General features: G+C 41.4%; 1 protein-coding gene across 2 annotated transcripts in view; it reads right to left on the reverse strand.

Annotated features, from left to right (window-relative positions):
* Positions 1 to 20,621, reverse strand: part of ATP2A2 (ATPase sarcoplasmic/endoplasmic reticulum Ca2+ transporting 2) — a 59,992-nt gene extending 39,371 nt beyond the window's left edge. For both annotated transcript variants that reach the window (XR_009345960.1, XM_059140138.1), the window contains exons 1-5: positions 19,899 to 20,621; positions 19,184 to 19,201; positions 19,001 to 19,083; positions 12,198 to 12,302; positions 6,658 to 6,796 (exon numbers count right to left, since the gene is read on the reverse strand). Coding sequence is in view for 1 of the 2 variants with exons in the window: in XM_059140138.1 (XP_058996121.1) it covers positions 6,658 to 6,796; positions 12,198 to 12,302; positions 19,001 to 19,083; positions 19,184 to 19,201; positions 19,899 to 20,016 (463 nt within the window). In the remaining variant the exon portion in view is untranslated. The remainder of the gene's footprint in view (positions 1 to 6,657; positions 6,797 to 12,197; positions 12,303 to 19,000; positions 19,084 to 19,183; positions 19,202 to 19,898) is intronic.
* Positions 20,622 to 23,511: the final 2,890 nt, after the last annotated feature.

Consider the following 23,511-nt stretch of genomic DNA (forward strand, 5'->3'; position numbering starts at 1 on the left):
GCTTAACCCACTGAGCCACCCAGGCGCCCCTCAATTGTATTTCTATGCACCAGCAAAGAATAATCTAAAAATGAAAGAGAAAACAAACCCAATTACACATAGCTCCCAAACAAAAACATAAAGTACTTATGAATAAACAAGAGAAATACAAGACTTGTACACTGTAAACAACAGAAGGCTAAAACAAAAGACCTACACTGAAAAAATAAAAGACTTAAATGGAAAGATACCATACATGATCAGCCAAGTGGCATTTTCTTACACTGAAGATTTAATGGTGTTGATGGCCATATTCCCCCAAATGATCTATACAATCAACATTACTCTTATCAAGATCCCACTTTTTTTTTGTTTTGGAGAAATTAGCAAGCTAATCTTAAAATTTATACGGAAATGCAGAGGACCCAGTATAATCTAAAGCATAAAGAAAAACAACAAAGTAGAGAGGACACAAACACAATGACGTCAACACTTACAAAACAAACCAAGACCGTGTGGGTGTTGGCCCAAGGATAGACACACAGATCAATGGAATAATAGTCCATTTGTATTGGAAAATGTGGTCAATTGATTTTTGACAAGGGAGCCAGGACAATTCAATGAATAAGTATTTTCAACAAATGGTGCTCAGACAACTGGATATCCCAATGCAAAAGAAGGAAGCCCAACCCCTACACAACTCACACCACATATAAAAACCTTCATGACTGGGTGCCTGCGTGGCTCAGTTGGTTGAGCGACTGCCTTTGGCTCAGGTCATGATCCCGGACTTCCAGGATCTCGTCCCGCATTGGGCTCCCAGCTCCTTGGGGAGTCCGCTTCTCCCTGTGACTTTCTCCTCTCTCATGCTCTCTCTCATTTATTCTCTCTCAAATAAATAAAATCTTTAAAAAACAAAACCAAAACAACAAAAAAAACCCTTCGTGACCTTAGATAAGGCAACAGTACCTTAGGATATCAAAAGCACAAGCAACAAAAGAAAAAAAACTGACAAATGGGACTTGATCAAAATCAAAAATGTTTATGCTACAAAGGACACCAAGAAATTAAAAAAGAAAACCTACAGTACAGGAAACATTCTTGGAAACCATATCTGATATAGGATATGTAAAAAAAAAACAAAGAACAACAATAACAAAGAACCCTTACATATCACTAAGAAGACAAATAACCCAATTTAAATGGATAAGGATTTGAAAAGACATTTCTCCAAAGACAACACACTAACAGAAAATAGTACAAGATGCTCATTAGGAAATTAGGGAAGATAACACTTAATGGCTAAAATTAGAAAATAAAGACAGTAACAAGCCATCAGTGAGAATGTGGAGAAACTGGAACTTGAATGTTGCTGTTGGAAATGGAAAATAATGCAACTACTTCACATAAGTCGCTCAAAATGTTAAACATAGAGTAGTCATATGCTCCAGCAATTCCATGGCTAAGGGTGTACCTAAGAGAGTAAAAGCGTATGTTTACACATAACTTGTACACGAATACTCACAGTAGCATTATTCATCAAGGCCAAAAGGGGAAAACAACCCAAATATTGGTAAACTGATGAGTAGATAAATATAATGTGCTACACCCAAATAATGGGATATTCAGCCAAAAAAGCAATGAGATACATTATACACATGAATGAAATATGTGACCGATGCTGCATGGATGAATTCTGAAAAATAATATGCCAAGTGAAGAAGGCAGTCTCAAAAGGTCATATACTGTATGGTCCCATTTATAGTCAATATTCAGGAAAATTGTGGCTGCTGGGGCCTAGGGGCAAGAGGCAGGGGGAATGACTGCTAATAGGTAGAGGGTTTCTTTTTTTAGGGGATGAAAATGTTCTGAAATTAGATAGTGATCATGATTACCTAACTCTGAATATACTATAAACCTCTCAGTTGTACACTTCAAGAGAGTAAATGTTAAGATATGTGAATTATATCTCAATAAAGTTGCTTAAAAAAAATTGTGACCTGTGCATCTAACAAATAAAAATATAACTGAAAGACCTGCTATGCGTACACTAAGTACACAGTACATTCTCTAGCAAATGAGCTACAGTTGAAGACAGAAGCAGTAAGTCACAAAGACTCCGTTTCCTCAACTGTCAAGTGTGAAGCACAGCACACATACACAGAGTGTGCTCCTCAGGTGAAGAACCAAACATTTGTAACCAGTCACGGTATCTGCTGCACACTCCAAGTTTAGCTATTATTGTATGTGCATATAGACTTCCACTTATCTGCTCTGCACGGAAGCTGCACAATAACCATGTTTCTATTAGCTGAACCTACCACATACTTCTTTATTATTCAGTAAGACTGTCACATCCCCAGCAAGAAGATTATGATGGTCAGTGTGACAGCTCTGCCCTTAAGGAGCTCACTGCCTACTGGTAGGACAACAGTATTTAACAACATGTTTGCATCTATCTAAAACTAGATACCACCTCTGTTCTGCATTCCTCACAATGGTCAAAATTCAAGAGTAGTATACAAGAGCCCAATGTGCAAGCATTGCACATGCTTTTAGCAATTCGTGTCCAGTGGGGAGACTAGGAAGGAAAAAGTGCTGCTATTAGTACTGCTTGCACTCCCCACAAAGGTTTCCAAAAGAGGTGAAAGCAGAATGGGTCTAAATGTGTTTGTTGCTTAAAATAGTTACTAGTAAGTCTATTCACGCAAGAGGAGGGATTTAAACTCATCTTTCAATATTAAAATGATTGTTTTTTGAACAGTAAAAGAAAGGGCATAGTTGCCAGAAGCCAAAGAAGGGGGAAAAGGGAAAATGGGAAGAGGTGGTCAGTTTGAGAAAACAAAGGGTTCTGGAGATGGATGGATGATGGTCTGGAGATGATCACACAATAATGTGAATGTGCTTAATGCCACGGGACTGTACACTTAAAAACAGTCAAAATGGTAAACTTTATACTCTGTGTATTTCACCACAACATATGCAAATAAGGGTACTCCAGGAGACTGGAAATCTTAGGTCACACACACTGATCCAATCATAAAATTTGTCCTTCCTAAGCCATCAAACATATATAAACATGGGGCGCCTGGGTGGCTCAGTAGGTTAAAGCCTCTGCCTTCGGCTCGGGTCATGATCCCAGGGTCCTGGGATCAAGCCCTGCATTGGGCTCTCTGTATAGCAGGGATGTGTTACTATCTCTCTGCCTGCTTCTCTGCCTACTTGTAATCTCTGTCAAATAAATAAATAAAATCTAAAAAATATATATATATACACACAAACATACAAAACATTACATTATAGGAAACAGCATTTCACAATGGGCAAGAACAGTCAGGTAGACTAGGGCTATAAACAAAGCTTTGTCCCTGTGAGATCTGGGCACTGGGTAAATTAATAAATTACAAAGTTTGCTTATAACTTCCCCCAAAAGATCAGGAGAGTTCGGTGGTACTGAAAACTGAAAACAGAAGCCTGCATGGCTGGAGCATAGAGAAAGGCATGAGATGAAATCACAGAAGTGAGGAGGAGCCATATGAAGCAAGGTCTTTTAGGTGAAAAGCATTTTATATTTCAGGTGCAATCAGGAAGCCACTGAAGAATTTTGGCAGATAAGTAAACAACAGGATCTTTAGGAAACTGCTCTGGCTGCTACGTGGAGAAAAGACTGGAAGAGACAAAGGAATCCAGAGCACAGTAAGGACACAAGGACAGTCCCAGTATGAGCTAGTAACTGAGAAAACAGAAATTCACAAATTTGGGTTTGGGGTTTGTTTTCGAGACAAATGGTCTTAGAGACAGATAATGAGAAGGAAGGACCAAGATGACTCCCAAGCTTCTCTCAAGCTAATTAGGTGGTTAGAATGACCTACTGACACAGGAAAGCCTGGAGAAGACAGATCAAAAGAGTAGCTGGCCTTTATCTCTTCAAAAGGGAAGACGCCTCCAGGGTCAAGGTTACAGCTCCCTCAGACGCTGTTTACCACTGCCATCTACTGATACAAACTCAGGACAAACGCTTAGATGGTAATTTCTCTAAAAAAATTTTTTTAAAAGATTTTATTTATTTATTTGACAGACAGAGATCACAAGTAGGCAGACAGGCAGGCAGAGAGAAAGGGGGAAGCAGACTCCCCGCTGAGCAGAGAGCTGGGATCATGACCTGAGTCGAAGGCAGAGCCCTTAACCCACAGAGCCACCCAGGCGCCCCTTCTCTAACTTTTCATACAGACTCAATACACTGAAGTAGCCCAACTAGCATAAAAATTCTTAAAATATTTTTTATATGTGAGGCTGAAGAGTATATATTACCAGATTAGGCTGGAGAAATGGAAAACACATGAAGTCAAATGGAATCTCATACATAAATTCAGGTGACATTATCAGCCTCTGCACCTCTCACATACATACTTCTGGGAAGACAAACCACCTACCTCTGAGGTTTCTTCCTCAACTACCAGCACCTTCACCATCCAGTCACCTAAACCAGAAAACCTGCCAATGGCTTCAATTCTACATCCCAAGCCCCGTCTGCTCCATACAACCATCTGTTATTAAAACCTGGCACTCTGCATTGAAATTTGAGACTCACCTGTCAAACTACAAAGGCCATAATTTCATGCCCAAGGGAGATTCAATTATTTTGGGATGCGACCTGGTAAAAACTTTAAAGAGCACCCCCAGATGATTCTGATGTGTACCTCTGCTTAAGAACCACTATTCAGGGGACGCCTGGGTGGCTCAGTGGGTTAAGCTGCTGCCTTCGGCTCAGGTCATGATCTCAGGGTCCTGGGATCGAGTCCCGCATCGGGCTCTCTGCTTGGCGGGGAGCCTGCTTCCCTCTCTCTCTCTCTCTGCCTGCCTCTCCATCTACTTGTGATTTCTCGCTGTCAAATAAATAAATAAAATCTTTAAAAAAAAAAAAGAACCACTATTCATACACTCAAAATTTTTAGATAATTGACTGCAAGAGGTAACACACATGATAAAACGTTAACACTTTGAGAATCTGGATAAAGGGTACATGGGAACTGTTACTATTCTTACGATAATCTTATGTCAAAGTTAGTTTAAAAAATGGATTTTTTAAAAATAATACAATCCTGTAAATATATATTTAAGATTTTATTTGACAGAAAAAAGAACCAGAGTGAGCATAAGCATGGGGAGTGGGAGAGGGAGAAACAGGCTCCCCACTGAGCAGAGAGCCTACCTCGGGGTCCGAACATATGACCCTGGGATCATGACCTGAGCCAAAGGCAGACACTTAACTGAGCCACTCAGGCGCCCCAGCATTTTTTCATCCTTATGATTTTAATAACATTTTCTTTTCTTTAGCTTACTTACAGTATATAAAACATAAATGTACAGAATATGTCTTAACTATGTTCTGTAAAAGGTCAACAGTAGGGGCACCTGGATGGCTCAGTGGGTTATGCTCTGCCTTTGGCTCAGGTCATGATCTCAGGATCCTGAGATGGAGCCCCACATCAGGCTCTCTGCTCAGCAGGGGGTCTGCTTCCCCACTCCCCTTCTCTGCCTGCCTCTCTGCCTACTTGTGATCTTCCTGTCAAATAAATAAATAAATAAAATCCTTAAAAAAAAAAAAAAAAGGTCAACAGTAGTCTACTAGTAGTTCAGTTTTGGGGAAGTCATAAGTTACACATGGATTCCTGAGTGCCCCAAGTCCTGCACTGTTCAAGGGTCAACTGGTAAGTATTTGGAGCTCAGCGAGCTGTGAAAAACCATGACAATGTGAATGATCTGATATGATAACTCTTCAGCAAAAACACTAGACTGTTCTTACTGTTTCTGCGCATTCAGGCCTACCTAAAAAGATGGCACTGATCTTGAGCAATAAAGATACAAAACTCCTTTAAGATCTGTGGAGAGCTCTGGCCCTGCATTTAATTCACAAACTCTTTGAAGGTCTGAAGTTGAGACCCCTGGCTCTGTGTTATGTTATGTAGAAGTTTTTTAAAGCAAACCTTTTCAGAGCCAGGAAATTACCCTTGACCATCTACTTAATTTGATAGTTACAAGTATGACTAAACATTTGTGTCAAGAATCAAAACGGGGAAAAAAAAAACCCAAAAAACTATGTATCCTTTAACTAGTATTCCTTTTTTTTTTTTAAAGATTTTTATTTATTTGACAGAGAGGGAGACAGCGAGAGAGGGAACTAGCAGGGGGAGTGAGAGAAGTAGGCTTCCCACTGAGCATGGTACACGATGCAGGACTCTATCCCAGGGCTTTGGGATTATGACTGGAAATGGAGGCAGACACTTAACGACTGAGTCATACAGGTGCCCCTTAACTAGTATTCTAAATTGCTCACTACAACTAATTGTCAAATAGAGATTAAGTTCATTATTTCACTAGTGCTAGTGTACTACCATGGACCAAAAGTAGTAGGTACAATAGTTCAAAACACTTTTTGTTTTAAACAAATTTTATCAACACAAGGGGAGGTGCCAAACACCTAGAAATATATAGAAAACTTGATTTGTTTGGAAGACACCAAAACCTATTAATATAATTGATACATAGAAGCATAATTTTTAAAATGCTTAAGTATGAGCTTTGAGAAGAGGACTGCATTCAGATACACAATCAAGAATAAAATAAAATAGAATAAACAGAACAAAGTAAAATTAAAAAATGAGAAATTCAACTCACCAGCAATTTCTACAATATCACCAGGAACTATGTCTTTAGCTTTAATCCGCTGGACACTCTTTCTGTCCTGTCGGTATACTTTGCCCATTTCAGGCTCATATTCCTTAAGGGCTTCGATTGCATTCTCAGCATTTCTTTCCTATAAAAAAAAGATGATGGTCAACACACACCTGCCGTTGCAAATTAGTATTTTAGACCAAGAAATCAAATTTTAGAGTTCTAAACTTTAGGAAAAAGACACAAAAGATACACACTGATACTTATGAACAATTCACATACGATGATAAACACTAGGCTCTTACAATTTTGTGCTAAGAAATGAAGAATTAAGCACCCTAACAGGCCTAAACAGGGAATAAAATCCTAATAGAAAAAGCAGTTACAGAATCTGTTGTCCCCAAGCCCACTGTGTAACACGGCTTTCACCTCGAGCCACAGCCACAGCACTGAAAATTGATCCTGTCGCACATGAAAGGTGATGGTCTGGGGCTGGACTGCCTAGTTCACTCCAGGCTTTTCCACTTGACTATGTGATTAGGCAGGAGTTACACAACACACCGGTTTGGTACCTACAAAACCTGGACACCAATGCTACTACCTCAAGGGCTATGAGGATTTACAAACTATTTACACTAGGTTTCAGCACATGATACATACTATGAGTGATGAATTAAGAAAATCAAGTTACATCTCACAAATTCTAGGAAATCTTTCTGCAGTAAGTCAAGACTAATAAATGGGTGGAATCTCATCAGAGAACTGCCAGTCCTGGAATGCCTGGGTAGCTGAGTCATTTGAAATGTCCAACTTTCTTTTAAAGATTCATTTATTTTTAGAGAGAGTACGCACATGCAAATGTATGGGTGGCAAGGGCAGACGGAGAGGGAAAGAGAACCTAAAGCAGCAGATGAGTGCAGAGCCCGAGGTGGGGCTAGAACTCATGACTCTGAGATCATGACCTGAGCTGAAGCCAAGAGTCAGACACTTAATTGACTGAGCCACCCAGGTGCCCCAAGCAGCTGACCCTTGAGTTCGGCTCAGGTCATGATCCCAGGGCTGTTAAACTGCACCAAGATGGGCTCTGCACTGAGCATGGGTCCTGATTAGGTTTCCCTCTATCCCTTTCCACCTCCCCGCTAAAGAAAACAAAAAACCCTGCCAGTCCCATAACATATATACTATATTTACTACAATACTGTATGTGAACATGTCAAATCCTAGTCACAAATAGCTTTTCTTTCCAAATTTTGAGATGAAAGATGTAGAAATCAACATGTTAAAAAAAAAAAAAAAAAGGCAATAGGAAAGTTCCTTTAAGAAAAAAAAAAAAAAAAAAAGAAAGGGAAAGAAAAAGAAAAGTAGCACATGTGCCAAGTTTGTCTTCCCTCCTTTCAGAGAGTAAGCAATTAGAAGTCAAGGAACAAATCTACACGGTGCACGCCCAGGAGACGTCACTCAATGCACAAAGGATTAATTTCTCTCACTTCTCATTTTTTGCCCTCTGATATAAAGCTCAATTTAACCTTTACCTGGGTAGAATTTATGCACAATACTACATGATTTCATTTTTAAAAAATTATTTATTTATTTGACAGAGAGAGAGAGAGATGACAAGCAGGCAGAGGCAGGCAGAGAGAGAGGAGGAAGCAGGCTCCCTGCTGAGCAGAGAGCCCGATGCGGGGCTCGATCCCAGGACCCTGAGATCATGACCTGAGCTGAAGGCAGTGGCTTAACCCACTGAGCCACCCAGGCGCCCCATGATTTCATTTTTTAAAAAAGATTTTTATTTATTTGAGACAGAGCAAGAGAAAGAGGACAAGCAGGGTAGAGGGGCAGAAGGAAAGGGAGAAGCAGACTCTCCGCTTAGCAGGAAGCCCAATGCAGCGCTCAATCTCAGGACCCAGAGAACACAATCTCAGATAAAGGCAGATATTTAACTGATACACCCAGGCATCCCTGTGATCTCATTTTTTACCTTAGTGTAAGACTTATGGTCTGTCGCAAAAAAAATCCCAAAACCTGCTTAAGGTGAAATTAGAGGACTTAAAACTGAAAGCTAATAGTGTGAGTCTCACTTTAAATGTTTACATCCCTGAAAAAAGTATAGAATATTTTAAAATTGGAAACCTCATGATAAAAATAATTTCAACCCCATATCGGATCTGCTTGAAGAATACCTGTATAACAGGTATTAACAGAAATACTAGGGGCGCCTGCGTGGCTCAGTGGGTTAAGGCCTCTGCCTTTGGCTCAGGTCATGGTCCTGAGTCGGGCTCTCTGCTCCGCAGGGAGCCTGCTTCCTCCCCTCTCTCTGCTGCCTCTCTGCCTACTTGTGATCTCTCTCTGTCAAATAAATAAAATCTTAAAAAAAAAAAAAAAAACTAGAATATTTAATTCTGATTAAATGCCATTGCTATAAGGTCCTTATGTTCAAATGCTACTGATACTGTAAAAGAATAAATTCTCAGCACTGCTGATACTTGATTAGTCAAACTTGAAACCACTTTTTTCATAGGACTACCTCTCCCATTTGTTACTTGTAGCAGTTTTAATTCCTTTTCTCCCTCTTCAAGGTCATGTCAGGTAGAGTTTAACTAGACTGCTCAAGGTTAAGAAATATCCCAGGAGCACTGTATTTTACTTCTCAAAATTAGCAAAAGTATATTCAAATTAGAAGCATGAAAGAGAAATTATCTCAGACCCCAAGGACAAAAATGCCAATTAAAATTACTTTAAAAGTCTTCCCCTCAAAAGATCAAAAGGAACATTTAGAAAGTAGGGGTGGGAAAGGGAAACAAATGATCACGTATTCAAATAGGTTATATCAAGTGCTCACTTCAGCAGCATATATACTAAAATTAGAACAATTTTCGGCTTCTGTGATTCTCGGTGACAACCACTTGTCACCTTCTTTAATGACACTGGTCAGCAGCATGTGCCCCCCCACCTCCAATTACTACCTTATGCTATACTTATAATTTCCCTTCCAAAAGGCAGTAACTCTTTAGTATTGCTCACACCATTCTGTATACCACGTAAATGAAATTAAGACATAAGAATGTTGTTTTTTAGGGACGCCTGGGTGGCTCAGTTGGTTAAGCAGCTGCCTTCGGCTCAGGTCATGATCCCAGCGTCCTGGGATCGAGTCCCACATCGGGCTCCTTGCTCAGCAGGGAGCCTGCTTCTCCCTCTGCCTCTGCCTGCCATTCTGTCTGCCTGTGTTCGCTCTCTCCCCCTCTCTCTCTCTGATAAATAAATAAAATCTTTAAAAAAAAAAAAAAAAAAAGAATGTTGTTTTTTAAATGAAAATAAATATAGAAGTCCTGTGAATGGGGCACCTAGGTGGCTCAGTGGGTTGAAGCCTCCGCCTTCAGCTCAGATCATGATCCCAGGGTCCTGGGATTGAGCCCCGCATCGCATTGGGCTCTCTGCTCAGCAGGGAGCCTGCTTCCTCCTCTCTCTCTGCCTGCCTCTCTGCCTGCTTGTGATCTCTGTCTGTCAAATAAATAAATAAATAAATAAATAAATAAATGTCCTATGAAAACTGCTATAAGTTTTTACTTTAGAATTTGGATCAGCCTGGGTCTGGATTCAAGTCCCAGATACTCTGTACTACCTATATGGCCTTTAAGAAGTCAGTTGATCACTCTGAACCTCAAGGTCACACCTGTCAAGTGGGAATATCATTTGCCTGATAAGATCACTGTAACAGTGAAATGGGAATGTACATAAAGTATCTACCTTGTAACTAGCATAAATTATTTAATAGGAAAACATACATTACTACTTGAGAAGGACAATCAAATGCTCCATTATTGTCTCTCTTGCCTATACTATTGACAAGAGGATTACTTCTACTTAAACAATTTTAGAAAAAATAAAGAGAAATATAGCACAATAAAATGTTCTTCTAAGACCATATTTCTTTCCTCTTCCTTTTTTCTTCTTTTTTTAATATTTTATTTATTTGACAGTCAGAGACCACAAGCAGGCAGAGAGGCAGGCTGGGGGAATGGGGGGGAAGCAGGCTCCCTGCTGAGCAGAGTCCTACACGGGGCTCAATCCCAGGACCCTGAGATCATGACCCGAGCCAAAGGCAGAGGCTTAACCCACTGAGCCACCCAGGCGCCCCGGCCTTCATGTTTATTAGTAAGATCAGAAGTTTACAATTTTTAAAAAAAGATTTACTTATTTACTTTAGAAAGAGAGAGTGCAAGTGTGTGTGTGGTGAGGGTTAAAGGCAGAGGGAGAAGAAGAACCGCGAGCAGATTCCCTGCTGAGTGGGGAGCCTGATATGGGGCTGGATCTCATGACCTGGGCCAATATCAAGAGTTGACTCCTTAAATGACTGAGCCACCCAGGCTCCCCATAAGTTTACAATTCTAATAGGACTAAGTATGCTTATAAAATGTTTCCACTTTAAGAATGTAGATGGAGGGCGCCTGGGTGGCTCAGTGGGTTAAGCCGCTGCCTTTGGCTCAGGTCATGATCTCAGGGTCCTGGGATCGAGTCCCGCATCGGGATCTCTGCTCAGCAGGGAGCCTGCTTCCTCCGCTCTCTCTGCCTGCCTCTCTGCCTACTTGTATTCTCTCTCTGTCAAATAAATAAATAAAATCTTAAAAAAAAAAAAAAAAAAAAAAAAAGAATGTAGATGCACTCTATTTTAGTCCTCAAAGGGGTGATTATACCATATTTAAGTATCAATACTCAAGATGAATCTGAAGTGTTAGTCTCCATCTGTTAAAATATATATATATTTAAAAAAAATCATGGGGTGCCTGGGTGGCTCAGTGGGTTATTGCCTATGGCTCGGGCCATGATCTCAGGGTCCTGGGATCAAACCCCAAACCCCGCATTGAGCTCTCTGTTCAGCAGGGAGCCTGTTTCCTCCTCTCTCTCTGCCTGCCTCTCCGCCTACTTGTGATATCTGTCAAATAAATAAATAAAATCTTAGGGGAAAAAAAAAAACAGATCAATAGTCCTAGGAAAGTAAAAAAGTTAAAGTCCTCTAAACTAGATATATACAGAATAGCAATTACATGAAGGGGGGTGGGTAGGAAGCTTATGCTTCTGTACACTGGCTTTCATTCTGTGAGTCAGAAAGTCCTGGGCAACAGAAGGAAAACAGCCAGAGGTATGCTATTAAGGGAAAACAATTTTTACAGCTAAATAAATAAATAAATATTTTTTAAAATCCGAGGAGAATAAAAATGACATCAAATTTATGAAAACTTTTCACAGGAAGCAACTAGGAAATATAAAGACAGATACTGGTTTTCTAATGTCCTGGTTTTCCTCAAATAGCTTCTCTCATCCATTATTCTTAACTCTATGCTACCATGAAGGATGAGCAATTTTAGCAGTATAATCATGCAGAAGAGGTCTAAAACATTGCCATTAAATAAACAGACAAAATAAAAACCACATGTAGATTTTTCAACGATATTTCTAGTCAATATATCGGGAGGAAAAACAGATTAATGCAATTTAAATCACTTATATAAACTGCTAAGCTCTAGCGCCGCAGAATTTTTGCTTACCTGCCATACACCCACAATTGCATTGGCCACTAATATAAGTAAAATTACAAAGGGTTCTACAAAGGCTGTTATTGTTTCTTCACCTTCTTCAAACCAAGCCAAAACCTAAAAAAGAAATGGCATGTGTTAGAACTGTAATGTGTTTTTAGGCTTAGTGCCACCTGACAACAAAAGTGGTGGGCACTAAAGGAACTGCAATACACAAACTCTTCTTACCATCTCTAGAAACAAATGGTGGCAAAATGTAATGACACCAACAACCAGTTTATTATGTCCCTTGTTCAGAGTAATTCTTGAGAATCAAAATTAGACAACTTCTTACTATTCTTCAAAAGCTAACTTAATTTTTTGCATATTAATTGTTTTAAAATCTAAATAAAATACTTTCCGGGAAATTAAACCCATTCATTTTACATGAATATATTCAGAATAAAAACTTAAATTCTCCATTTTGTTAAAGGAAAAGGCAATCATCTACAACTTTGCTGGGTTGTTTAGTATTCCTACCAAATAATACTAATAGGTATAAATTAATTGTAAAAATCACTTGATCATGGACTCCATATTATAGAGTACTGATAGCACCCCGGTTATTCTCAATGGTATCACTATATGTCATCTCAAAATTACTCAAGGTTGTTCTGCAATAAGGAATGTATTTTGAAGGTTATCCTCCATATGACACGTCATCTATCAACACAGCACTTCAGAGGGGAAACAAATGTTATTTATATCTAGATACAGAACACTGCCCCAAGGAAAATGAGCAGAAAATGAATTTTACTGTGGTTCTCTTAACTTGTAGCTTTTACATCCTGACGAGGTTATGGTTGTGTGAGCTAGAAATTAAACTTCATAACCGAGCAAACTTAAGTTGATAAGAGAACCCAAGAAATGAATCATTAAGAATGATAAAGAACATGGTAAAACAGCCATCTAAATAGTTAAAACCGACTTTTTGTGAAAAACTGCCTATCCAGAAAGGATGTCAAATATATCTAATGATTCAATCTGGGAGATACGATTTGCCTTTGTTTTTTAGCATTGCTTAAAATGTCTGTATATTTCACAAAAATTGTCTTCTTTAAAAGACTGATTTAGTAAACAATGAAAGCACTGGTTTTGATACTTTTTAATACAACCAGATATGACTCGTGGCAATAATGAAACCATCTATGTTTATACTTAGTGGAATAGTATAAAGTGAGCTTTTACACAAATAGTAAACAACCAGAGAGGTAAGACAAGGCCAAAAATGAATTTTCGAAATAAGATAAGGGAATGATGAATGAACAAGAAAGATCAACCTGAGCAGGAAAAAAAAAATCAGGAGACACCAGGACCGGGTCCTAAGAAGTACCAGTGACCACTGGTACAGCTAGTGAACTAGGGCAGGCAGAAAACCAGAATGAATATAAATGTTGCCGCAGGCTTTCAACAGGGCATTCCTGGTGTTAAGGCCAGGCCTAGTGCCAAAATGAAAACTTCTCTAGGAAGTTATAAATTTTGATAGATGCAAGACCACAGCTGCTTTGATACTAGTCTTTCAAACACTTGCCAAGGAGAGCATATCAGAAATAAGAAACTTAATTAGCTCTTGGGGGAAAAAAATCACTCAACCTGATGAGTAACTAGGACCTATGCAAAAGGTCAGTGAGGCATTAGCAACTGTAAGATAAGCTTCACACCTTGTTAAAGAGGGTATGAACTTCCCTCTTGGCAGCTAAGCCTAAGGAACAAACTTAAAGTAATTTATCCTCTAACAGTTGGAGCAAAGGGAAGACTACAGCAAATAGGGACAGGACTACCAGAGCAAATCTTTACTTTCAAAAAATGTGTGGTTGCTCTGCAGAAGTAGAATCCTAATCTGTATAATGCAGTAACCTTTTCTTCCACCATAGGACTTCAAATGTTTATGTGCAAGAAACCCAAGCAGTCATAATTATTTGATGGTTCCACAAGTATATTAATAACTGGATGATGGGAAACTAGTGGGCAAATCTCTCAGGGTGGAAGGCTGGTGCTGAACCTATTTAAAATCAACAACCATCAACTTCCTGAATACTTTTTAAAATGTCTATTTTGAAACTACAAAGAACCCAAATAATTAAATGCTACAGCCCAAAGTGAAGATCAACCCATGTGTCATTAACTGCTAAGAACCAATCCAGCTGATTATGTTCAGATCATGTTATGAAGTCCTTCCTGGTTTGTTCTATTGAAAGGAAACCTAGTATACATGAGATGATGATGCTGATCAATGAAAGATCCCAGGAGATGAGGGAGTGAAGAGTGTGCGACACATCACCAAAATGAAAGATGCCTTTTAGCATTATAGTATAGTCAGTTCATAAATATGGCTTATTGAGTCATACAAAATATGTTCCTATGGTGGAGTAAATGTTTCTAAAATCTTCACTGAGAATACGTTGAACATAAATGATTATCTATTTGTACTGTCTTTTGTTCACCAGCGTATCCCCAGGGGCCTAGAAGTGACTCTGGTACACAGATGAAGCTCACTATTACAGGGGCACGAACGAATGAAACAAAATCTCATATAACCTATAAGGTACAAGACCCTGAGGGCAGTATTTGCACTTAAACATCTAGAGCAATAAGTAACCAATTTCATCAACACTTTCAAAGGAAAGTGGAAGAAAAAGCTACTGCAGTTAATTTTAGGCACAGTGTTTCTCCTTTGCTTTGCACTATTACTACAGTAACAATACTTGTCTTCTGGGGCTTATATAATCCAGCAAATTCAAAGTTTCAAAATTTGCCAATCCTATTCAGTAGCCACTTACTAATAATAAATACTCAACAACAACTTAGACTGCTTCAACAGGATAGTATAGACTATCTTCTAATTAGCTGTAAAACTGATCTCTGCATATAACAGTAACTTCTGACAGCACAACCAGAAGATGCTGGAGAGTGGAGTTTAATGAACAAAAGCAAACTTTAAGCCAAGGTAAAAAGACGTGTTTCAGTGGGAGACAGTCATAGTTTCGTGACTCCATTATCTTAGCTACATGTTGGGATAATGTAATGAGCACTCAATGAGGTCCCCCCCAAAAAAAGAAAGTGAGAGAAATTATAAGCATATTTTTAAGACTTAGGGCACCTGTCTTCATTCCTCTTTGTGTCCTTAGAAACTTGCAAGGACACTGGGTACTCAAATACTTGCTCAACAAATGAAGAAATTTACATAATAAAAGAAGTTTAAAAACACTTCACAAGAAAGAAAGGTATCACCAATAAATGTTATGACAATTTTCTGGGTGGGGAAACAAATTCTTTTAGCCATTAAAAAAAAAAAAAAAGGTATGATTTAGACTACATTCTCTTCTGATCCACACAAAGTTACTTAAAAATACTGGTTTGATTTGAGAATACAACCTTCTTACACACACACACACACACACACACACACACACTCACCTTTCAAAACATTTTAAAGAAAGGCTCTAAATAAATTAGTTAAACCAATTAGTGAACCACCCATTCTATCCTTTAAAAAAAAGTTAAAAGAAAACACAGGGGAAAAAAGTAGAATCATTACAAATATATAAACTACTTCTTGACTATACTGTACTAAGAAAACCGAAGAAACCAGACATCATATATTCTGAAAATGCTACTAACACAAAGTTCAAATATATTTGTTTTATCAAAATCACTAACCCAGGCTCTAAAAGAAATGAAGAATCCCTTCTAAAGGGTCCAGTAGGAAGGAAAGACACTATTCAAACACAAGTGACAAGATGACAAGTGCCTAAGTCTAAGCAAGTTTAAGCAACATTTTAGGGTCAATCCAAGTAGCTCTGGTGGGGAACTGGGGATGGAGGGTGGAGCAACTTTTGCAAACTGTGTTACCACAAAGGGCTTTTTGACGAGGCAAATATGGCCCTCCTGCTCATCTCCTTCAGGTCTTTTCTCTAAAGTCACCTTCCTGGAGGACTTTCCTGACCACCCTACCTGAGAACTATACCCTCCTCCTCATACTCTTATCTCCCTGCTTTATTTTTCTCCATAGTACGTACTATCACCGTCCAACAGACTATACATTTTACTTGTTTATTATCTGTCTCCACTAGAATGTCGGCTCCAGGTTGAGACTTTGTCTATTTTGTTCAAATGCTGTATCCCCAGTGTCTGTGCCACGTCCCAGGTGTTCAATAAATACCTAATGAAGCAGTGAAAGAGAAAAAAGAATGGGTATTCCAGTAAGCAATCGTATGATGTATTAAATGAAGGGCAAAGTTGTGACCAAGGAGGATGTACAGACAAAGTGACAGGATTGTAGCTCATGAATGGGAAATGAAGGAATTTCTAATGTTACTTTATGTGTAGTGGGAGAAATTATAGCTCACTTCTTCTAATCCGAGGAAACTTAAAACTATTTCTATCTGGCGAATATTCCAATTAAACTTTATCCCTACAGGTCATGAGTATAACACATTAACGCAGCTTCCTACAGTTAACAATTTAGAGATCTGAAATAAATCATGAAAGCCTAGTATTTCTTTTTAACTCGAGCAGAACCTGACGATATATCATGTACATATTGTAGGAACGGTCTATTTAATTCTCCAAAAGAATATGAATATTCTACCACGATTTTCGTGTAAATTAGGAATACACTGACCACCACAAAAAAGACTCAGTGATCTTTTAAAAGATAAAGAAATGAGGACTGAAAAGGTCAAGAACAATGTAGTATTGTGCCAATTTCACATGAAGAAAATCAACAAAACAGGTCTGTATCCAAAATGTCTTGATCAAACAAGTCAGAGCAAAATAACAGTATTTCCTAAACATTTATTATTTTTGTTTAGCAATCCATGAAATGAAAATGTCACACAGTTCATGTCCTGAGCATTAACTCCAAGTAGTTACTAAAAAGGTAATTCAAATTTCAATTCCAAAATACAGTTCTATAAAGCTATAAAAATCCAACATCCTACCCTATGATAAAATTAGAGCATTTTAAAAACCCACCTGAAAATGCTTAGAAACTATAAACTCCTTTCTTCAAAATAAAAGTCACACACATCACTAATTCAAAATGTTAATACAAAAGTCATTCGAACCGGCAACTCAAGAGATCCCATAAAACCCAAATGTTCAATAGCCTGTTTATTGGAAATAATGCTGATGTTACAACACAGCCTTAAGCAGATATACAAAATAACTCAATAAAAATTTATTTTATCTCTGCCTTGTATATACCAGGTGATTTACTTCTAAGATGTCCCTGATAACCTTACTGAACTCCGGTACTTTAACAGCCAAAGCTGAGGCTACTTCAGAATTATGCAGGTAGCTTAAACATACATGAACATTACACTACCCCAAACATAGTATTTGTTTCGCCTCACAACAATGTACTGAAACTGATAATCAAACAACTCTATTCCCTTATCTTAATCAGTAAAAACAGGAGCCATTTAGGAGGGGTGGCGGTGAATTAATCAAGAACAGACAGATGTGTAAGTATGGAGTAATTCAGGACACTGTATGCTTTGCTATGACACTCTCAATTTTATTCAATGAAAACCACAGAAAAAAAAGATTCGTGAGAACTGATTATTAATAACTACATATCACTTAGCCAACATGACATGATAGATGTATTAAAGTCTCAGGTCAGAATCTGTATATAATACTACTCCAAAAGCTCACCTCCTGCCAATTTCCCCCCCTTACCTAAAGAAGTGCCCACTGCTTCCTTCTGATTTAGTTCTCAAAATAGCCTTCTATGATACGGTTGTCATAAAGACTGAGGTAGATGCCTGTGGTTTGCAAATGCACAAACAAACAAAAATGAAACCCTGAAACTGTGTCAATTTTGTGAAGCCTGAAAAAGTACTGCACTGGGTGAATTTCATTTCCCATCATAGTTATTGTAGGAATACAATACTGTAATTTAAGAACAAAAGTCATCTCATGCTGTTAGGATTAGGAACATCTGTGTCCTATTCATGACCATTTTCAGGAAAACTATCAAGAAGTCCACTGCCCAAGAAAAAATGCAGTAAAAAATATTGAACAGGAAAAAAATGTTAATAACCTAGAAATAACCTCACCAACTCATCACCCTTCTTCTGCTGTAGTTCTTTGCATTTCACCAGTTTCTTAGCAACCATACGGGACTCAAGACAGTAACGACACACAGACCCAGAGAAAACGGGTTTGGTTTTGTTTTTTTCTTTAAAAATCTAGAACCAGTTGCACTGAACCTTGTTCTCTCTACCTAGGAGTCACTTAAGACAGGGGTCCAATTTAGATAAATATACCACCCTAAAGGTCAGTGACCAAATTTGGTCAACAGTGGTGCCATCACTGCCGTCATCATTCTTGTCACTGTCAGAAACAACTGTCACCTTGCCATTACCAGGAAGGGAGAGCAACTGGAATATTCCTTTTGTAAGTTCTATTTACAGACTACAAAGGGCCCAACACCATCTTAGTATGATCTTACACAATGGAAGAACCCAAAACAGAAAAGGCTTTCCAACAAAGAATTTTTTGATATTAAAACTGATAAACCACAAAAATTTTTAAGACTCTGCCTCGTTTTGGAACCAATTTCTAACTGCACTGTAAATGTCAGGCATTAATTTTCTGCACACAAATGGTTCGAGTGTTTTGTTTATAATTTTAAAATATCTAGATTTTTTTAAAAAAATGAAGACACCAGTGAAATCTCTAAATATAATGTTCTCACTCAATAGACAGGCCTTGTTCTTGGCTTTTCATCTCTGAAAAGAGCAGAAATTAAGTTTCTTTATACTTACAAAAGATATACAAGCTGCCAGCAATAAAATTCTAACTAGTAAGTCTTCAAACTGCTCAATCACAAGTTCCAGCAAGGTTTTTCCTGTTAGAAACAAACAATTGTTGTAAATGTCATCTTAACAAGAGCACACGAAGGGGGGGGCGGTTAAAAAAAAAAAAAAGAACATACTAAGATAACTCACCTTCTTCAGCCGGTAACTCTGCAGAATGTAGAAATTCCCCAGGCAACGTGTCAAGAAGGGGAGAAAAAAATTAGCACTGTCGTTATAAAGAGAATTGCTAAAATTATCAGTCTTCGAAAGACGTACCCAGATCTATGAACCTTCGACCATTTTAAATAAAAACCACACCAAATGGTACCCCAGGAAAATCTGTTGTAACCAATACCTTAGTGTATCCCGAAGGGTAAAATCGCACCGCTATCTACTAATCAGGGCTCCCGAAACAAGGACTTATTTCAGCTATGTCATGACTTCTGCCAGATGTGTAACTTTGGGTAGCACAAGAACGGTTAGAGGCTTTCTCAACTGCAACGACGCCTCATAAACTGGCTGGGGACAAGAAAATGTCTCGCAGGGTTCAACCCAGTTGCAGGAGAACGCGTCCCTCCCTCCAGCGGGGCCGGCTGCTGCGCGTGAGAAGACACCGAGCTAACTGCGTGCGGGGAAGGTCAAGGGCTCGAGGCGCGGGGGTCCCGGAGGTACGGACAAGCCCGGAGCCCCCGTCTGCAGTCCCTTCTCCCGCGGGGCCGGCGCGCGGGCTCGACCCGCCGCCTGCAGCCCTCGGCGGGCGCTGAGCCCAGACCCACGAGGTGGAGCCCGGTCAGCCATCTTCCCTGGCTCTCGGGCCCGCGCCGGGCCGCGCGGGGCCCCTGCAGTCCCGGAGCCGGGCACCTACCGTTGGAACCCCATTTCTCCTTGAGCTTCTTGACCTGCTCCAGGCTCAGCCCCGTGCTCTCGTTGACGCCGAAGTGGCCCAGCACCTCCTCCACCGTCTTTGTGTGCGCGTTCTCCATGACTGCGGGAGCCCGGCCGGCCTCGCCTCCAGTCCCCGCGGCCTCCTCGCCTCCGCCTCGTACTCGGGCCGCGGGCTCGTGCCACCCCGGGCGCCCAGGCGCGGACCGGCCTCTTCCCCCTCCTCCTCCTCCTCCTGCGGCCGCTTCCGCCTCGCCGGGCGCTGAATCACCCCGCGCCCCCTCCCCCAGACAACCGCCCCTCCGGCTGCCCGGCCCTCGCCGGTGCACGCCCCGGACTCAGCTGGGCGGTGGGGGGCTCCTGACCCTCCCTCCCCTCGTCAGAAGGGAGGGCCTCCTTCGCCCTCAACCGCCCGCCGGGAACGCAGGCCGCGGCCCCCGAACCCCCTCCCCGCTCTCCTGAGGTGATTCTCGGCCCCGCCCGGGCCGGAGGAGGGGGCACCCGGCCGACCCCTGAGGGCAGAACGGAGCGGGGGCGGCGAGCCGGCGGGGTGGTGCGCGGCGCGCTCGCCCTGTTCCCTCAGCTCCGCACCCCCGACAGCGGCGGAGGAAACTGCGGCGAAGGAGAAGGAGGTGGCGTCGGGGACGGCTCCGCGGCGGCTGCTCTAATAGCATTTATCCGCCGCTGCCTCCCCTCTCGCCGCCGCCGCGGCATGTGGACGCCGCTCATTGGCCGAGAGGGCCCAGCGCGGCGCGGGCGGCACGGCCCCGCCCCCTCCCCTCGGCTCCCTCCCCCCCGCGCGACTAGCGCCCACGCCGCCGCGCAGGCCCCGCCCCCTCCCGCGCCCCGCCCCCAGGAACCCGGATAGAGGCCGGCGCGCGCGATGCCGCGCCCGCGGACGCGTGGAGAGCTAATCTTAAACCGGCCCGGGGCTCCGGTGGTCTTCCCTCCCCGCCAGCCCGCTGACACAGAGCCCAGAGAGGTTGAGGGCTCACGGCGGGCTCCCTACACTCGCTGCCCCGAGGAAAACTGCCTGCCCTTCGGGGTGGGCCTGGGGCTGGGGTGGGTGTCTGGGTAGGCGAGGCCGGGGAACCTGGGAACTCGGTCCGCCCTGGGCCTCCCGAAACGCGCTCGGCTCGGTGTCCTTGGCTCGCCCGCCCTCTCGCCCTCTGCCTTGCCGGCCGCATTCTGCGTCCTGATCTGTCTGCTTTAGAGCCCCCTTCAGGAATCGAGGGGAGGAATTCCGCAGTTCACTTCCCACACGGCCCAAATCCCTCATCTGTCGCCTCAGGAACACCGCATCCCACATCCGCAGCCGAGCGCTCCATCGCGCACCAATGTCAGCCCTTCCCCGGCGGGATCTGTGCTCTGACCGAAGGAATCCCACTCGGGGGAGGGGGGAGGGGGTTTTAATTTGAACAGCCCACTCAGCCTTTTGATACATGCCTGCCTAGAAGTCACGGGCTATGCCACCGTAACTGCTAAAGAATGAGAATTGTGCTAGGAGGTGCTTCACTTGGGCATTAAGATCAAGGCTATTTTCTAGATTCCACTTCCCCCAATAGGAGAAAGGACTTTAATCCAAAACCTATTCTTAAACCAGAGATGACTTGCTCCAGAAGTCTGTAGGAAACCTAGGTAACAGCAAAATAAAGGGCATTTTGCTTATGTAAAGTTAGATTACTTAACAGGGAAAGGGAACTTTGCGATGAATTCATGAACAAAAGGTGACCATATTCGCATCACAAAGAACAGCTTCCTTAGGGGAGTATGTCGCAGAAATGAAGCTTTTTGTCTACTTTTGTGTTTGGCAATAGTGTATGATTGGCATGAACCATAGCAGAGAAAGAGAAAAAAAAAAAACAAAAAACAAAAAAAAACACCTCAGTTGTCCCAGATGGCTCCGCTCAGGACTTAAGATGAATTCCTTCAGCCATGCAAATCACAGTATATTACCCAGCTGAAAAAATCAGGCACGTCATTTCATTTAATTATTTCCGAGGAGTGGAGGCTGGCATGCAGTTTTGATTGATACTTGGAAAAGGACCAACAAAACCTTACACGAAATAAACAAACAAAATTCTAGTGTATGGCAATGCGCTAAGAGAAGCAAGGTGGAAACTGGTTAGGTCACAGGATTGGAGCTGCCTCCTGGAGGGACACGTGATCGTGTGGTGGAGGTGTGGTAATGGAGGGTTGGTGGTTCTTTTCCCTCGGAGAACAGGTCTGCACCATTGCTTCTGCCTCACCTCATCTTTTTCAGCAATAATAAAGGTACTATAAGCTTAAGGATTGGTAACTGTCTTAGCCTGGAAATTATCTTGGCCACTTGACTTTGGGTCTCTGTTCCATGGTTCCATGGATCCTTGCAGTTGTAAGGATCTGGTATGATCATGAGGTTTTTAAGGGGTTCCCAGTATTGGCTGTTGTATTCAGTGGTCTTCTTGGGATTGTCACGTGCCTAGTTCCATCTTATCATTCAGCACTCACCTTGAAAGAGAATGTCATCTCCCTGAAGATGTCTTGGCTGAGTACTTAAAGTAGCTACCTTCCCTGGTCACCCTTGCTATCGCATTGTTTTATTTTTTTCATGGCATTTATCTGCAATACTGTGGGGTGGTTTTTTTTTGTTTGTTTGTTTTTAAGCTGTTCACTGTCGGTTTGTCCTAACTAGAATACAATCTCCATGAGAATATGGGTTTGTCTGTCTTGTCCATCCTCAGGATGTAGAATGGTCCCTGGTATACTTTCATCATTTACTGAACGCCTACTGTCGCAGTTACGAGTTCCGCTATCCCTGATCCATCGGTGACTTGCAAACGGCCTCCACTCAGGAAAAGCTTCAAGAAATCAATTGACAAAGTTCATTGATTTCCAATTTGTGAAATAAACAGGAGGGCCTCCGAACTACTCGCCTCATGGGAATGGCTGTGAAGGTTAGTTAATCAGGTTTAACAAATACAAAACAAGGCAGCATTAAAGGCTTCTCAGAGAGGAGTGATGTGTAAGTTCACATTGGTGCTGTTACCACATTGTCATCACCTCCTAGACTGTTCTTTGCAAATCTGCTATCTATTGGAGGTTGGAATACTCCTTTAAACCGAAACTGTGATTTTTAGCCTGGAGTTGGTCCCTTATATGTCACATACCATTTATGTGCTTGGTTCATCAACCTGTGGGTATCGCTGAAACTTTTTGTTTATAGGTGGCCAAAATTTAGAATAAAGCCAGCCTCTGAAGGGCAGAAAAATCAAGTTTCTCTTATGTAGAAATAAACTTGGGGCGCCTGGGTGGCTCAGCTGTTAAGCATCTCTCTTTGGCTCAGGTCATGATCCCTGGGATCGAGTCCCTCATCATCCAGATCCCTCCTCAGAGGGAAGCCTGCTTCTCCCTCTCCCACTTGTCCTGCTTGTATTTCCTCTCTTGCTGTCTCTCTCTCTGTCAAATAAATAAAATATTTAAAAAATCATAAATAAAAAAGAAACTTATGTTCAATTTACTTTGCGCGTTGAACTACATGTGCTTCTCCTGAACAAGGTTAAAAAAAAAAAAAAGTAACAATGGGTTTTGGAAGTACTCTATTGTCTCCCCAAGAT

This window comes from Mustela lutreola, chromosome 11 (assembly GCF_030435805.1).
Source record: "Mustela lutreola isolate mMusLut2 chromosome 11, mMusLut2.pri, whole genome shotgun sequence".
NCBI classification, from domain to species: domain Eukaryota; kingdom Metazoa; phylum Chordata; class Mammalia; order Carnivora; family Mustelidae; genus Mustela; species Mustela lutreola.